Below are 18,870 nucleotides of genomic sequence, written 5' to 3'. Positions count from 1 at the left end.
GTTTAATCAACTGTGAAACAACTGCAGCAACGACACTAGCTAAAATAGCCAGCCAACAACAAAGGCGCAACAGCGACAAATACTGCAACTTGGCTGGAATATAGTGACAGAGATGGGGTTGGGTCTATAAAGAAGGTTATGGTAAGAGAGGGACCCTACATACCCTATCGCAGATTGAATAAATGGTTCAAGTTCGACCTAATTATTTTTAACATATTTTAGCCAATTTAACTTTGAACCAATAATGGTCAGATAGTGATTTAATGATAGAAGATCTTGTGGCCTTATGACACTTTCAAAATGTCATGGAAACCTTGACTTAATAGTGTATTCAGCTCAAGAATTTATGAATAAAGATAAGAATTAGGTTAACAAGCCTTTTTAAAAAATTTTCCATATTTTAGCTGGTGTCAATTGAGCTTTGTTCTTGAAAATGAGAAAAAATAGTGCTTAGGCTATGATTTCGCATTGAAAATAAAAAATTGGAATTAAAATTTTATTTTTTTCATTTATTTTTAAGGTGTTCTAAAATGTTTGAAAAATTCAAAATGCTTTACAAATAGTATATGCAACCATTTTCAGCGTATGCTGATGTTGCTGCGTGGGTCATGTGGGGCTATCACTATCGATATTCACTTTCCTTGTCAATGCACAGCAGCAACAGCAACACCAGCAGCAGCAACACCAACTGCTGCAACAGCAACTCCAGCGACCAAGAGCTGTGCCAATTTTAGTTTTACTTATTCCGACATCCCCGTCCATTGCCAGGACCTAAACTAATATCGATTTATGGGCTATTTGCTATTTGCAGGACCGCCGCGAAATGGACGCCGCTGCCGACGGAGTACCGCCAACGGCGCCAGCTGCGACGGCGACGACGGCCAACAGCGATCTGGACTTGGCGGCACGTCGGCGACTCTTCATCTCACAGCCCTCGACGTTGGCGACGCGCCGCCAGCAGGCGGTTTGTGTGCGGCGGGCCCACAAAATGTACGGCAGCAGCAAGAACCCCAACGTCGTCCTCGACGGGCTGAACATGACAGTGCCCAAAGGATCCATGTGAGTGTCTATCCAGATGGATTAGGATATAAGGGATAGTGCTCAGTTGCATTCAGTTACTGGGTTCCAAGTGGTTTTAGACATGTTATAGACTCTTCTTTAGGTAAAGTTCCTAAATATGCACTATAGTATAGAAAATACATCACGGCAATCACTTCCAAATCAGATTTAATATGAACATGACAGTGCCCAAAGGATCCATGTGATTGTCTATCCAGATGGATTAAGATATATTCAGTTACTGGGGTCCAAGTGGTTTTCGACATGTTATAGACTCTTCTTTAGGTAAAGTTCCTAAATATGCTTTTTAGTATTGAAAATACATCAGAGCAATCACTTACCAATCAGATTTAATCATCATATTTTCAAAAATGTTAACTTGATAATGAAAAATGCAATTTTTTCGATTTCGCTTTCGATTTCCTTTCCAAAAGAATGTCTTTAAAGATAGCTTTTAAATAAAAACTCTATTTAATAATCTATTTCTTCATATGCAATTTAAAATATTTCATTTTATGTGCATTGCATTTAATAATATTTTAGGCATCATCATTTTATACGGTATATCCGCTCTTCATATTTAAAATATAATTAAATGAAATAGTAATATTTTAATATAACACACGATCTGTAAATATTTATGCGCCCCTCAATTAGTTTGAAAATCAAACAGCTGGTCGACGTGACTCTGTGCAGCTTATTAGTAAAGTCTGAAATGTTCAGTTTCGCAAACCAAATGTTTTCCTTTTCTAATTGAGCGCGGGGGATATGATTTGTGTAATGCCAGCATATGGAAATTTTTTGTTTTGCTTTTCCCGAACTAAGCTCATTAGACTCGCCCCACCCAATGATTAAAACGTGTGGGTACAAAAAATCAAATGCACCTCCCCCGCAAAAGCGAACACACAGAACCGAGATGACCGAAATCCAAAATCGAATATGCAAATATCGGGCTCTGTGGGCAGTGGGCCATGGGATATTGGAATTAGTATTGGGATTTTCGAGAGGGGGCAGTACTACATGCTAACGAAATGCAAATGCAGTTTCCGCGGGACGTATTGAGCAGTTGCGTTCGCCATTGTTTGAGTTTGAGTTAGAGTTCGAGTGCTGTGTGAATGGCCGCGAAATGTTACTGACCGCAATTAGCACTCAACATCTGACGAGCGAACACAGCCGCACACTCAAATGAGGCGGCAAAGTGGTCAAGACGATGAGCCGCAGTCGACAGACCGAAAGTGGGTCAATGTCAGCTCGGCGCTTGAAAAACTGCCAAATTAACAGCAAAGCAACAACAAAAGACAGCGTCGATGGGATGGGAAGCCCCAGCATCCATTGAGATAAAAAACCAGTTTTTAAGCCAAGACCGAAACCCGTCTAAGCGATCTTCGGAGTTGCCACATAGCGCATATACTGTACCTAGTTATTTTAATGCCATTTTTAAGTACCACGTGAAATATGAAGTTTTTCATATCTCATTAACTACCTTTAGTTTTAGGATGAGAAGATACTTTTAGTAATAGCGTTGGGTAATTTGCTTGTAATAACAGAGGCTTTAAATCATTTATAATTTTCGTTGTGAATTAAAGATAATTTCTATTAAAAGCTGGTTAAGTAATTGATAAACCTAAAGGCATTTTTCCAAATGACTAGACTTTAATTTCACTAATTCGTTTTAATGGTTGCTAATGTTAGGGACACGGGCTTTAAACTTTAAACTGATATTGCCTTTAGTATTTTATTAATGATTCATGGAAAATGAAATACTAATAAGAATAACACAAATTGGAATTCTTGAAAAAAACATAAAATGATTTATTTGATCAACAATTTGCACCTTTTACATTTACTCCGTATTCTTAGAAAAATAGAACAACTTATCTAACCATAATTCATAGCAAGTATCTTGTACGCCGCCCAGGTAAAAACCTTTCCATCACATACAGCCACAGAATTTAACCAAAAAGAGGGACGGGCCTTAGCCTGGCCATGATATAACCGTCGCCTTGATGTGGGTGTTTGTTTTGGCCATTTAGCGAGATATTTCACACTGCCTGGGCGACTGACTCACTGACTGACTGACTGTCACACTTGAAAATCTGTGAAAAACCAACAACAACCACACACAAAAGAGGCGCAGCTGGAAAAAAAACAAAAAAATCACAAAACTGAAACACCAAAATGAAGAAAGAAAAACTGTCAGCAACGCGTTAGTGTGAACAAGAAGATTTAGCACAAAATATGTCGTCCGGACTCTCACTCCGGACAGAGGACTACGGCCTCAGGACTCCGGACTCCGGGTTTCGGGACTCGGGACTCCGAGCCCACTTCCACTTCCTAACATTCCCTGATTCCCTGAGCTTTTGGGCCCACGCTGTCAGTCACCGCACCCGAGAATGCTGAGCCCTTTACACTAAAAAAGAAAATATACCTAAAAATATCAGGTCGAAATTCTACAGGCTAGATGATATGTTGGATTTTATGTGAAATCGTTTTGTTATCATACGAATGTTTCTTATGAAGCCATAATTAGATTCAATATTAATTAGGTTTTTGATCAGTTAAAAAAATCGTAACCATCTATTTATTTATTGTTATTATATTTATTATTCTTAAAATTTAAATTAAAATTTTTTTTTAAACTTTGTATAGAAAAAGAAAATTTAAAATAATAATATTAAAATTGTATTTCTTTCAATATATGAATATGAAATGAAATGAAAATAAAAATTAAAAATGGAAAAAAAGATTTTTAACCAGAATATTTACCATTAAACCTAAAAAGTGAACTTAAAATTGCATCATATTTTTCCAGTGCCCACAAAAATTGGTTGAAAAAAATCGAGAAGATTTGTGTTTTTGTTGTCGGCCAAAACTTTGAGCCGCTTTTGTAGGCGCGGCACAGACAGTCTTCCCCTGTTTCATTTTTTTGTCTGTGGGCTGACTGACATTTGTTTTGTTGAATTCTTTGCCTGAGAGATGGGAAAAGGGGGCTAAAGTGGGCGCGGTGGGTGGCTGTGAAGGACGGTGGGTGGTTATGAGCCTGCGGCCATCATTCGGATGTCTGACTGCTCCGTGATAAATAATTGTGTTTTTCTTGCTTTATTTGCAATGAATTATAGTTATTTTTTACCCGGCCACACAGAGCAGAAATCATATACCCACATACGCACCATGGATGGACAAACAAGACAAGTGTAGACAACAATGAACACTTGAAGTGATGTTTGTGGTCTGGGCCAGAGTGTTTGCAAATAAATCACGCCATTGATGCATAAATAAAGCGCAGAAATTACGCGGTCTCTGCAGCCGCTGAATTTATGGCCATCGGAGTGTGTTTGATTTGGCGGATTGAAAAGTCGCGCATCGGCCGGATAAATTGAATTGCGAAAAATGGTTTTGCAAATGGCAGGCAAATAAAACGATGAGGGCTGAAAACTCAACTGACCCACGCTTGACAAATTAATTTCGACCATTATTTGGAGCCGGAAGCTCTTTAAGTTTGTTTGGACATAAAATAAAATATTTATTCAATTTCACAGATATTATAAAGATAATTTATATTGGCCTGAAATAATTTAAGCCGCTTTAAAATTGACTAAATTAAGAACAGTAACCGTAATCAGTCGGAGCACAGAGCCAAAGTTCCTTGTGGTTTCCTGCGATTTCAATTGAACAGCTCAGTTCACTGGGCTGCTTAATTTGCTGATGATTTCATAATCCACTTCCTTGCCCATCGCAGTCCAATTTCCGCACTCAATTACTTAAAGACAAAGTGGTTTCTTTAAGGCATCGCTGCCAGCAATTTGATCAACTAATTGCCGATGTCTCGTGCGAGTAATTAAATGTTTTATTTCACTGACCCCAAAAACGAAATGTCCCGCAACGAGAGCAAATAAAACCGCAACACTCGAGTATTTTCCACAAACTTCCACTTTCAACCCAACCCACTCCACAAACTTGTTGCTCTTGACCAGAAGGTTGAAGGTTTTCTTGGCCCAAACCGACGGCTAGGGCATCTTCTGTCTTGTCTTGTGGTCATCGTCATCGGCATTTGGGCATGCTTTATTACAAATTGTATCTAACGTGAAGGAAATTGGAGAGGCAGCTCAAGGGCAGGGCTGTCAAATATTTGAAATCTTTCATTTTCATTTTCCTTTACTGGAAATGTTAGAGCAAAAACTTTGACAGTTATTTGAGTTAAATCTAAGTAATTTTATTTTAAAATATTTAGAGAAAAATAGTTCTCATCATTAAAAAAGTGAGTTATTTTTTTTACTCTTGGAAACCATTGTTCATAAATATTTTAAAGAAAATGTAATAAAGAAATATATATAATGAATTAAACTAAATTAAATTGGGCTAATAAAAAAGTGAATAAGATTTCGGGAGACCTGCTTAGAAAAAAAATCTTTAGCTTAGCATTTTGCTGCACAAAAGCATTTGGCCACACCCAAGAGCAGAGTTGCAGCGTTTTTGGGCGTGCAATCGCCATTGGGTTTTCCAGATGATAATGATGACGATGTGGCCGCCATCCTTTGCCAGGTAAAACAACCAGGACAATAACAATGACTGCCCGTTGCCGCCATTATTTTGACATACGAGAACCTGGGCCCACTGGGCGGGCCAAATTCAGGGACCAAAGCGGTTTGGAACAATGGCGAACACGGGGCTGTTCTGGGCGGGGTCCTTGGCCCTTACCCCCGCTCCTGTTGCCAGGACCAAAAGGCATTACAATGCCATGGGCTCAGGGGAAAAGGGGTTTTCCGGGGAGGAAAAGGGGCGGAGGAAACATGGGCAACACGAAGAAACATAATGGCTGCTTACAATTTGTGAACGAGCATAATGCGAACATTACATCCGCGCCATTGTTCTTGGTCGAGGGGCGGAGGGATGGGGTCAGCCGGGGGTCGGAAGCCCCCTTTTTGGGGGGTAGGCTGGGTGGCTCAAATTAAATTAAAGCTGTTTAGTTGTAATTGGTCGTTGAGAGGGGTCCAGACAGTTGGCGGGCTGCTTTTTGGTCTGGAAGTGACCCTTTTTCTGGGTCCTTGACGGCGTCGACTTTTGGTTGTGTTCTCTTCTTTTTTGCACTTTATTGCACCTACCATGAAAACGGCGAATTAATGGACCATGAGTAACGCTAAATTGAGTTCAGGCACACATAATAAACTTGGCCAATGTCTGAGATTTTTAATCTCCGCCAGCCGCTTTTAATTGATTGTAAATTGTTATTGAATAATTCAATACAAAGTCAGGGCCAAGGCTGAGGTCGAGTGTTCGACATTTTGCAGAGCGGTTTAATGGGAGTATAATTATTTTTGTGATAAATGTCAGGCACGTAAGGTTCTGCCATTAACTGTCTTTTTTATTTGTGCTAATGAAAGCTGTATATCAAAGTTGTAAAATGTGCTATTGATACTTCACTTGACCTCCACAAAAGCTGAGTTGTTAACCGCAAACATGAAACATAAAATATAAAATCAAACGGACATGTTCAAATCTGCAGCATTTGCTTAATCAAGCCATTGTGTCAAATGAAATGCCTAATCACAAATAACAATTGATTTAGGGAAATGAAAATGCTTAATTGAACATTTCATAAATCGTTTTAAATTACGCTTGCCAAGAACAATTGCGGAATAAGTTTGTAACTTGAACACTAATTAACTTAGACTGGGGTCAAATAGTTATTACTATTTGATGTTTATTTATTGCAGACTATATTTAGCTGGTAGCATAGAGCCAGCACTGCAATTGCCTTCACGTGTGTAATTTATCTCGACTCGAGTCGGTTGATATTTGAGGTCAATAGCAAAATGATTATCTACTAATTACACTCCGATTTATGCATAGGCAAATCTACATTTAATGCACCGGACTCAATAGTATTGACCATCATGGCATGTGGTCATTAGGCCGCACAAAACCTGCCAATCAATAGTTTGTTTAACCTTATATTGTTGATGACGGCGGAACGCCTTGTGATTTTCAGCCGTATTTGCGTAAGAAATTGCCTGCCCGGGAAATAATCGGGCCCATACATCTGAGGTACTGCGTCAATCAAATTATTATTTCAGTGTCGGCCATTGATGTGCTTTGATTTCCCCCTCTCACGCCGACACAAGCCGGCAATCATAACAGTACGAGTACAAGACATTAGTAAATTATTGAATGGCTTTCAACAGCAACTCATACGCCCTGTTGGCCCGTCAATCGATGATCCCCCACTTGACTTTGACCAGTTACAATGCTCCCAGTTGCTCTCCGATTTGCGTGTGTGGCTACGATTTATCCGGCACAAATAAGCCAGCACCCAAGAGTGCACAGGTAAAAATTAAAGGGCTCATTAGGTGCTTCAATTGATATAATACCATATAATTTACTTGATTTTTATTGAAGAAAAAGATTTTCTTATGTTCCCACAACTGATTTATAGTTTTGTATTATACAGATTAAATGTGAATAATTTAGAAAAAATTAAATTAGAATGGTTAGAGAGATAAATTTTTATTTTTTTACCAATGATTTAAAAGGAATTTCTTTCCGTGTGGAATATTTGTTGTGCTTAATTTGAAGTTCAAGTGGCTGAGAGTGTGTCAAACCGTTTAGCTCTACCTTTGCTTGGCCAGCAATCATATAACTTTGCCAATTTGTGCTTTGTCACCGGTGTCGTTGACGTTTGGTCCTCGAGATATTGTCAGGTTAAATGAACCTAATGAATGGAAAGCCCTGGCCGGTTGGAGAGGTACTTGGTAGATCTTCACAATTAAAATGATTAAACCCTTTTCGAGTGAAGCCTAATCTTGACTGACAGCTTCTGGCTGCTGGCAAACCAATTACGGTCTCGCTTAATTCTTAAAAATATTCAAAAGGCAAACAAAGAGACCAAAGAGTGTTGCAGGGATTAGCCCCATCGGCCCAGACCACAACGATAGACTTATTTCCTATTAAAAAGCGGAAATTAAAATCTTTATGGCAAATGATTAACCAATAGGGACGAACCAGCAGAAAAGGGCCAGTCAAAAGGAAATCACAGTGGAGAGAGTGAAATTTTTTGGAGATGATGGAGGACGTGCACTTAAAAAGGTCTTCTTAATTGAATATAATATTGCGATAATTATGATTTATTGAAAGAAAGTCAAGTAGGTATTGTGCAATTTTTAGCCTCGAAGTTAAGTTCAACATAAAAAATTATTTGATTTTTTCATACAACATTTGCGAATTTTATAAATTTTTGATTTTGATTTAGGGTTTCGCTTTCTACATTTCTTTTTATTTTTTAATCAACGGTTAATACTATCTAAAACTATCAAGCTAAAAACCATTATTCTAAATAAACTTAGTAAATATAGAAGAGGTATCTAGAAAATAAATTATTGTTTTTCTTTAAAATGTAATTTTTAAAAACCAATTTTTTCGGGTGTGGATGCCAACTGGCGCTTCAACGCCACTGAACTGTTTTGGCATATAATTACCGAAAGTGGCCGAAGGCTTAGCCATCCCGGCCACATCCCCGTCGCGCCGGAAGTTCAACAGCCGTTGCAATGGCCAGCTTATTAGTCAAATTAGGCATCCAATGGCTGCCGAGGGGAATGATGAAGGGGCGGGACGAAGGACATAGCGCCACGTCGAGAGTTTGTTTGGCCATTTAGAGGAGGCCAATTGAAGCGTCAAGTGAGTGACGAGCGAGGCAAGACGAAAAAGGCAGACAGTTGGCCGGGCGAACGAGTCCGTAATGAAAATCGATTAAAAATGGCAGAGGGCAGTCCGCAGTTCCCTTGCCTCAAGACTCCGGCGTAATGGCAAATTAATTGTAAAGTATGCGTCCATTTTGCTTTGGTTTTTGCCTTCGCCTAAGGACACAAGGAGTTCTCTTCCTGCTTTGTGTGTGCTTTTTTTATCCATTTCCCCTGCTTTTGGTCCTTTTGAAGGATTGAGAGCGGCATAAAACAATAATTAATTGATTGAAAGAGGACTGAAGTGCTGGTGGCGCCAGAAGGCAAAACGCCGTCGAACTTCAGAGCCGTCGTCATCGAATTCTGCCACCGAATACCCCCTCTTGGTTAAGTGGCATAGAAAATTAGTTCTGCCCAAGAGGTAAAATGTTAATTTTCCGCATAGATTTCCCTGCCAACGAGGACTGCAGTTACTTAGCTACATTTGACTTGAATTTGTAAAGGAAATTGGATAGAAAAAGGGAAGTCCTTTCTGGTCAATATAATGATTGAAAAATATACTATTATATTAAGAGTCTTAAAGTATACTAACATATTGGAGCCCAGCCAACTGAAATTTTTTTAATATTTTCCTTTGGAAAGCCTATCATAATTAAATCGGGAAGTTCAAAGAAATCCTCCTTAAAATATTAAGTACTCCTTATAAGTATAATGACCTTTAAAGCCCCCAAGCATATTTAAGAATTACAAAAGTTCGTTTCTAACGAGAGGATATTAATATCCCCATCCCCAAAATACTATTATCCCTTTATGGTTACCCGAGTTGAAACCCAACGCTAGAACATCTTGCTGGCGGCTTTCGCCCCAATTTGGTTCGCTGGAAATTCAATTTGCATTGAGGCTGTGACAAGTGCAGGATAACCGAGAACATTCAGCAGCGTTTTAAGGCAGCCCCCTTGCCAACCAGCCGTTCGAATTGAAATTCAAGCAGCAATTATCCAGAATTGAAACGAATTTCGGGGCTGGTGGCGTTAGGGGGAGACCACTGTGCCCAGGACTCGGCGTATCCTGGCCAAGGACTTTACATGGGAGGTGGCGGAAGTGGAAGTGGGAAGTGGGAAGGACGCGGCATTTGAGTGTTGGCCGCAATTAGGAGAATGCGACGAATTCAATTTGCTTAAGCCCAGTGGCCGCTGTTGCTTTTGCTTTTGCTTTTGCTGTAACTGTTACTGGGAAATGTTTAAATAATTGCATAATGCTCTCCAGTCTCAATCTCGGGATGCGATGCGATGCCTCCTCCTCGGCCTCTGTTTGCCCATCCATTTGCTGTCAGTGCTGTGATTTTGCGCTTAATTTGCTTAAGCTGCGCTTCATTCTTGGCTTTCCGCACTCGCACTCCCTCGACCTTTTTCCCAGATCATTCGAGTGCACGGAGAGGAAATTGGGGAGCCTATAGACGGTTTTTGTTATTTTATCTGCTTGAAATGCTTTATTGGATTAGACAAAACATGTTTGGGAGGTATGAGAAAATCTGTTTTACTGAACAATGGAAATATAGGAGATTTCGGTTAAGATCTACTTATTTTTACTGTTGCCTAAAACCATTATTTTTTCACTTATCCCACTTAAAATATAGGAAATATATACATAGATACTATAATAATACCCTTTAAAAGTTATAGTTTATTTTTTTCGGTGCTGCCTGCGGTTTAATTCGGAGTGGTCGGCTTCTGTCAATGTTTATCCGTGTTAACGCTTTTCCTCTTTGCGGCCACGCACTTAAAATGCTGGTAATTTGCTGTGCACAGCAATATCAAAATGTCAGGCTTTCTTTCTTGCGAAACCGATGCATCCATCAGTCAGCCAGTCAGTCACTCGGTCCCTCGCTCCTTCAGTCCGTCAATCCTTCAGTCAGTCAGTCATTCAGTCATTCAGTCAGCCAGTCATTCAGTTGTTCATTGCGGCATAGTGCGCTGTTGAAAATTAACAATTACGCACCGCAAAAGGAGGCGGCGGTAGTGGAAGTCCCGTGTGGCGGGTTATAAAAATAAACTATGCCGCAGGCATTACAGCGGAAACGGAAGTGCGCATTAAAATTGTGCTCGGCGGGCATGTGTGCGAGTGTGTGTGTGTGTGGACCCGCAATTAGCAACTCACACGTGCACACGCAGTTATGTGTGTGAGTAATTAAAACGGAGTGTGCGCATTTAATAAGTTAAGCGTTCCCTTACCAAAACAGCCTCATGCACTGCTCGGGTAACCAAGATTGTGAAACTAAGATCTACTTTAAATATTAAGAGTGCATTCTTTATTTTTTGTGGGTTTTCAGAATATGTGTTAGCCCCTAAAGGTATGCAACATTAAAACTAGATTACATTCATAGGCCATTAGACATTTCTGTGGCTATATGATTTAACAATTTTATCCTTGGTTGCTTAAATGTTTCATTTTTTTAAAGCTTGTTCTATTTTTTAATCAGCCTTTTTCTTATAGTGTAGAGCCTTGACCAGAATTTACTGGACAGTCGAACACATAGTTGCTCTCCGATTTTGTATGCCCATTTACCCGTAAAGTCGGCTTCGTGTATAAATCAGGTGGTGCCATACTTTATGTCCTGCGATAAGGAGCGGCTTACTCGTAAAGGATTATGGTAGCCGAAAATTTACAACTATTCGGGGTGAAATAAATATTTAAAGCGTTATAGCGGGGGAATAAAAATAATGCAGGTGACACGGGCAGTCGGGCAGACTGAGACTTTAACTAGCTGGCTTCTTGTGATCCCCTTTTTATTTGCACCACTAGAATATGCTCCCCACACATAACGGCGCATAACTGGCGGCGTTTTTTCTTCCTTTTTTCGGTTGACCTTCCTTCAACACGGCGTATGCGCAACTTCCGGCAGAATTGTGGCATAAATGCGAACCTACAGAAGGCTGCATAGCCGGCCATAATGGCAAAATAAGCAATTAAATTACGGTGGCCAGCACCTTTATTTATATGCTGCATCGCCTCGGGGCAGCCGCAAAAATAACAACGCCAGTGCTAAGTAGAAAATTTCCATTAAAATGGAATTATGTGTGCGTCAAAACTGAATTTGCATTATTTAGCGAATGCATTTTATTCGCTCATTGTTATGCACCCCTGACAAAATGGCTGCCATTGCAATCGCTAAATTGTTAATTACATGGAATCTACGCCGCCAAATTGCATGGGAATTTTCCATTTCCCATTTTGCATTTTCCATTTCCAATTGCCTTCGCATCCGCACGCACAGCTCAATGCGATAAATTTAAATAAATACCCACGCGGACCTAACTCCGATCCGTTTAGCTTGTCAATGGAGCGGCAACGAATCGCGGCTTACGACATCAAAAAACAGTAATTGGCATATGTACTATATGGTATATATACGTATGGATACAGCCCATGTTTGAAGCTGCACTCGATGGCGCTGCGTGTTCGGGGCAATTTGTCTCTCAGCTGATTTTGTTGACTCACGCTACATTGTCATGATTTCATTTAGCCTGTAAACAAATGGCCAAACAAAAGTCCTACACTGTGATTTCGCTTTGTGCAATAAAAATGGCAAAACACGGCAAAAAGAAAGGATGGCGCAAAAAACCCATACTGTAATTAAGTGGGCTGAACTGATTAAATTTTGAAAATACCCGGCCAGACAATAAAGTGTTCTTTAAATACGTTTAGAGGTAGACGGCACAATGTGTGTTTAATTAGATAATAAATTAACTTTTATTCAGTTGAGAAAAAAATAAACTGTCATACATTTTGTTATTTCAAACAGGTTTTTTATTGTCCAACGTATGAAAGGAAAAACAGTTTTTTATAATTTCTATGCAGAATATATTAAACAGAAAACAGGCTTTAAAGTGGTGAAAACAAATTAACTTATTTTATTCACAGGAAGATAGTAATTAAGTGTTTGATAAACTCCAAGGCGAATGGAAAAAAACCAATTCAGCTCTTTTGACTTGCTTGCTCATCTTTACTGCTGACTTTCAAACGTATTTGTTCCTTCCGGTTGACTTACGTATATTTCGTGTAATTTATAGGGTCGTGCCCCCAGAAGTTAGTGCGAAATTAATGTCCGTCCTTGAATTTTTCATAAACTGCCAATTCAACAGAAAGTTAGCGGACTCACGAGCACAAAGCTCACTGAAACAGACAGATACAGATACATTTACGGGAAAAAAAGCGCGAAAAGTTGGCGGAAAAGTTCATTCGACCAGAGAGGGCGGTGAATTCCTTTAAAAAGCATCTTAATCAGCAGTAAATTCACAACTAATCAGTGGCCCCATTGTCTGGCCCTTCTGCCACATTTACTTCTCCTGCGGACTGGCAATTGAAGTGCCTGATCACATATTTGTAACCAGCGCATTAGCAAAACCCGCACTTCGAACCCGGGCCAACTTATTGCAACATAATTACCACTTGCAAGGGCTGCGGTGCATAATAAGTTCGTACTCCAGGGCGTATGAGCGATGTGGTTGGGAAAATGAGGGAACTTTAATAAAGATAAATGGAAAATGCTTTCATGTGGTTACATACTGCCGGAACTTAAAAATTGATAAAACAAAACCTTTAAAAATACTTCCATAAAAATAAATCTAATAAGGTTTAAAATAGTTGGGATAGATGATAAGTCAATTTAATGGATGAGAAAAATATTTAAGTGCTTAGTAATTTTTTAAATTCTTAAGAAACAATGACACATCTTTTAAGCATAAAACTGTCAATAATATTTATTATCTTGACCACTTTTTTCCTGCGATCTCGGACAAATTCTTTTAAAACTTTCCTATAAATTTTCTTTGAGTTTTCACTTCTTCTCCGTTGACCGCAATTCAATTATAATTTGTTCCTTGTCTCCGCAGCTAACCGAATTAAATCTAATTATTTCCTAAACCGTATTATCTCCCGCAATAATTGTGTTTGAATGCAAATTAAATTGCAAATATTTGAAATTTCTTTGCTCATCTCTGGTCCAAAAGAGATTCGCTCCGTTGTCTAGAGCAGCGCATTGAACTTACTTTTAATTATGCTGGCCACATGGACACGGACATTGTTTGCGCTTTGCTGGGCTCTTGGCTTAATAAATTGCAATTGTTTGCAAGCCAAACTTTGCCCCTCCCCTCAGTTGGCCCAGTTCTGCTGGCTGGTTTTGGTTCCCTGGCTGTGTGGATTTTGTAATTGGTTTGGTCTGCATTTGACAAAAGGAACGAAATAAAAGAGTCCGAGTAGCAGCAAAAAAATGGATTCGAGCGCAAGAAAGTTTAGCATTATGGCCAGCGACGGGCGGCAAACAAAGTTTTCGCAAACATTCAGTCGCAGGGAGACCACGTTCTTTTTTTGGTTTTTTCCTATTCGTGTGCGGTTAACGAAGCAAATAGAAAAATGTTGCAAATGTTGTCGAGCGGGCCGAACCAAAGTCAAATATTTGGCCAAAGTTCCATAAACCAAATGGTCAGACAGTCAGAAGTTAGAACAAACTCTCTCTCTGATTTCGCCATTTAATAAGCAATTGTGCTGTGCACATCCAAGAAAAGTTGATTAAAATGCCAAAAGCCAGCCCGAAAATGGAAGCGAAAGAGAAACTATTTGAATATGCGAGCGAACCCTTCCGAAAATTGTCTAAATTATAGGAAAATAACGATATGCTGGTCACTGATATGCAACAGACACGCTGCCAGACAGAGTAAACAAACAAACTGGACATGAGTGCATCCAGCCAGGGTGAAAGGTCTTCTCGAGAGCAGATAGCGAGCCGAAGGACCGGGATGCAGGACGCAGGACGACCGGAGGATCCGGGGCCACATGTTATTGTTTTCATTTGTTTTCCCATGCCAGAGCACCCGCACTCTGCACTCGAAAAATATAGTTTAAGAACTACTTTGAATGAAAATTTGCACTAAACCATAAAAGATATGGAGATATGCTGAAGAAATCCCTAGAGTTCTAAAATCTCTTTTAAAAGAGCCAAAAAGTATACAATGCAAAAATGAACCTCATCTTTCGGTGTTCTGTATATAGTATTGCCTACTTTTCTGAGGCACCCTTAATAGAAATACAGAAGCCTTTGCTGAAAGACCAAGTATACTTTTTAAAGAAAGTGTTGCCTATTTTTAGACACCTTTTTCAACCCCCCTGATAGAAAGAAAATCAAAAATAATTTCCCAAGTTCACCAGAGCGTGTTTGAGAATTTCTTTTCTCTCTGTGCTCCCTTAAAACGGACTCACTTGACTAGCGAAAATATTTGGTTAGAAGACGAAACAGCAAAAAAAAGAAACAGGAAGGAACAAAGAAAGCTAAACAAATGCTGACTCGGCAACCGCAAGTAATAGGCCAAGTCTGGCCGGGAGTCGAGGTAACAAATAATAACCGAGCACTTCCTCTTCCGCCCCGCACTTGTTTTTGCCTTATTCCTGTCGGACTGGACATGGAATTGTTTAAATTATTTACACAAGCTGGAAAATTAAAATGGACAGCTGCTGTTCGGGGGCAGAAAACAGAAAACAGAGTAGCAGAGCAGTCATTGTTATGACTGTTGCAACTGCTTGGGTCAAGTGTTGTGTGTTGTGGCACGTACTGTACTGCCACTGTACATGGGTGTGGATCTTGTGGAGTGGACTGGACTGGACCAGTAACTGCCTGCCAGCCGAGCAGTAGTTCATAACTTTTCATTTTGGCCCCTCGGTGGCACTCCTTCACTCCGTCTGTCTTTCGGGGCTTATCCTTTGTGGCAGGCAAATTTTAATTATTACCGGACAGCCGGGAAAAGGTCCGATTCCGAATCTGTTGCCAAGTCTGATTCTGAGTTTTATGAGTTTGATTGTTCTCCGGTCCGCAGGCATTGCGTATGCGTAATGCGTGCGTCTGTATCTAATTGAAAAAATCAAGCATTCGGCCTGTTGTGCCATTGTATTTGACGGAACACAAGTTGGCAATTGGATGGCCATAACGCACAGCTGTTGCTACATAGTCAACGCACAAGGGGGAATGAGTGGCTAAGAAAGAACTAATGAAATGCAGAATACACTGTGAAAAGTCATATATAAAATCAATAATCATGACCAATACGATACACAAAAAAATCATTTAAAAACCATATAATGTTATATCTGTAATTCCATTAATATTATTTATTTGAGTCATGTTCCTTCATAACATACCTTTCACATAGTAAAATAATCATGAATTTCAGCCGGAGCATCGGGGAATTTCTCATGGAAAACCTGCTCAATGATATAGTACTTTGCATAAATACCACCGCCTGGCGGTAGATTTGGAATATTAATGGCCATCCTCTTCATCAGTCGAATAAGAACCTCAAAGTCGGTTATTTCGTGCTTCTCGATGACCTCCCTCGTTATTTGAGCAATCCTTTGGTCCAGATTTCGTTCTGCCTTAACGGCATCCATATCGATGGTCGGAGCACCCGGCAAAAGTAAGAGGAGCAGGGTCATATTATCCCGGCTGCCTTTGTGCAGGCAAATGTCCATCACACTATTGACAATCATTGGGAGGTCATAGGTCACCAGAAGGCGAGAACCAATGAACTCACAGACCTCGGTGCTGCTCATCACATCCCAAATGCCATCGCAGGCAATTACGATGAACTCATCCTGTTCGGAACGCTCACAAACTATGATATCTGGTTCTGGGGACACCAACTGATCGACTGGAGACCTGGAACTATCATTTTTGAAATCATAGTCGCCCAAAGCTCGAGAAACCGCCAGCGTGCCATTGACTCTTTTTATCATAACACTGCCGCCGGCATTCTGAATCCGTTCCCTTTCCTTAGGGGCAAATGGCTTATGATCTATGGTATTGATGGCAGCTATTCCATTTCGGGAGATCACTGCCCGTGAATCGCCACAGTTGGCCAGGTACATTTTATCTGGCGAAACGAAAACACAGACTGCCGTGGATCCACCTGGCTTGTCCTGATATAGTTTCCTCATATCCTCGTCCAACCGCAGGAAACCCTCTCTTATCCCAGCCTCGTATCTCAGCTTGGAAAACCCTTCGGATTTCATTATAGTTTTTAGTAGGTGTTTTGCACAATACTCTGATATTCGATCGCTAGCATGACCATCAAACACCGCAAAGTACGACCAGAGTTCGAAGTCATCCTTCAATTTGCAAACAGCCGAGTGGGTATCTTCCATTTCCAAACGCCAACCTTGCATGGAACTCACGCAATATCGCAGGTTATTCCCGGAACCCTCTTCAACGTGCTTTTCCGTTTCCGGTTTTTCCAAAAAGCCTCCCATCTTGATGACTAACCGGTGGAAATTAGAATTGTACTCAATAATTTACAAGTCAGACTTTTTATTTATGTGTATCAATGAAGTTTAAGGCATTACCTCAGGACAGTTTTTACATTTTGTAAGTTGTTCTAAGTAAAATTGTTAATATAATATGTTTAACTATTAAATGTGGTTATAAAATTATATATATTCCAGAGGGTGTCTACCACTAAAAATCTATCTACTTTCTTAAAGGTAATTTTTGATGTTCCCACCCAATTTTTAAAAATTCTAAGAACTTTTATGATAGCTGTTCTCTCTGTGTAGGCTCAACTCTTGTTTTCCGAAGCATCTAACATAAGGCCAGGCGACTGGAAGTTATTGGTTTTGCAAATCTCAGGAATCTTTGGCGAGGCTCAATTAATCGATGACAATTCAATTAGCATCGAGTCCATAAACACACAAAAGATCCCCATTCTCTCATGGCTGTGAGACTCCCAGACTCTTAGATGACTTTCATCCCGAGGACGAGTACCCCCGAAACTTTCGATTACTGAACTACCGAATAACCGAGCTGAAGGAGGACCTCCTCGGCGTGGGAATTGAATGGCCATAAGAAAAGTTTACCGTTTAATTGGACAGGCAAATAGGCAGCAGGGAGCGTTAGCGACTCGTCGAGAGTCTAAATGTCAGTTAGCTAGTTCGCTAGTTGGCCCCGCTCCCCACTGTCGACACTGTCGGTCGCATTCTGCCGAACAATGAGCTAAATTTTCCATGGAAAACTACTAAGTAAGCTTGTTAATTAAATACGCATTACCGCCCCTGTAATTGCCTGTGACGCGCTGCTAGGCAACAACTACACCTACTAATGAAATCGGGTGGCGAAAGGTGCGGAGTGGGCTGAAACTCGACGGGAATTGGATGGGGGAGGACACAAACTAATTGTTAAAGTCAAGTGCAAAGTTTCAGGGCCCCATCTCAGATGCTCCCCCGACTTTTCCGTGCACTCGTCAATGTGTCACGGCAAGGCGGAAAGTACAATGATACGGGTATTAAAAATGTAGCCACTTTTAAAGGCAAACATGTGATTAAAAATGTTTTGGATTAGTTAGGATCAACAAACGTACTTCAGAAAATTTACAAACTTGATGCACACATCCTCAAATTTGACTGATGAGACTGAGGTGACTTGCAAATTAGATATGTCTCTTTTGATGATAATATGTTAAATACTTAAATTGTGTATTAAATGTGATTAAATATTTTTTGGATTAGTTAAGATCCCCAATTACTACTGATGAGTCTAGGCTGACTTCCAAATAAAACATACTACTTACAAAGGCTTATACTGTTTTCGATAAGTTAAGATCGTCAAAGATAGTTAGAAAATATATATTGTTTAATCTACATATCCCTAGTTGTTGCTGATAGGACTGAGGTGACTTTTGCTGATAATATAACAAATCCTAGGAAAATCCTTCACTATAATTAAAAACTTTACTTAATTCCCTGTTGTCGCAGGACCGGAAAAGTAATTTTAAAATCAAATATGGACTAATGATCCCTGCAAATCACGCGACTTGCGAACGGCAGCCGTCAATTAATTAGCGCATAATTCATTCCCGCCGAAATGCATGCCAGGCGACCCATTTGCACACACAAGTGAACAACCGAACAAATGAACAAACGTAGAAATCATCAATCACGGCCATCCAGAAATGAGTTGCGGAATGCATCAAGCCCGGTCTAAATGCCGTCGCAGCGAAATAGTAGTCGTAGTAGGTAAAAAAGGTTAATGGGTTGAAATATCAACATCAACATGAACTCGGGTCGTCAACGTCGACGTCTGCATCGCTGCTTATTGTTT

At 40.1% G+C, this 18,870-nt stretch overlaps 2 protein-coding genes across 4 annotated transcripts in view; one reads left to right on the top strand and one right to left on the bottom strand.

Annotated features, from left to right (window-relative positions):
- Positions 1-18,870, top strand: part of osy (ABC transporter oskyddad) — a 51,263-nt gene that overhangs the window by 14,465 nt on the left and 17,928 nt on the right. For 2 of the 3 annotated variants that reach the window (XM_065865293.2, XM_065865292.2), the window contains exon 2: positions 812-1,059. In XM_065865293.2, coding sequence (XP_065721365.2) covers positions 824-1,059 — 236 coding nt within the window. In that variant the 5' untranslated portion in view covers positions 812-823. Of the gene's footprint in view, positions 1-811; positions 1,060-1,223; positions 1,262-18,870 lie in introns of those variants that run through there. The other variant, XM_065865294.2, reaches the window with a different exon arrangement.
- On the bottom strand, positions 15,875-17,097 carry Nil (Nilkantha). The gene has a single exon (XM_036819380.3). The coding sequence runs from the start codon at positions 17,025-17,027 to the stop codon at positions 15,924-15,926; it is 1,104 nt and encodes a 367-aa protein (XP_036675275.3). The 5' UTR covers positions 17,028-17,097; the 3' UTR covers positions 15,875-15,923.

Source organism: Drosophila suzukii, chromosome 3 (assembly GCF_043229965.1).
Source record: "Drosophila suzukii chromosome 3, CBGP_Dsuzu_IsoJpt1.0, whole genome shotgun sequence".
Lineage (NCBI taxonomy): Eukaryota > Metazoa > Arthropoda > Insecta > Diptera > Drosophilidae > Drosophila > Drosophila suzukii.
Note: the sequence above shows the minus strand (reverse complement) of the source record. Positions and strands in the feature narration are given on the sequence as shown.

Coding starts and splice junctions, on each gene's coding strand:
- Nil (XM_036819380.3), bottom strand. CDS start 17,027: ATGGGAGGCTTTTTGGAAAAACCGGAAACGGAAAAGCACGTTGAAGAG.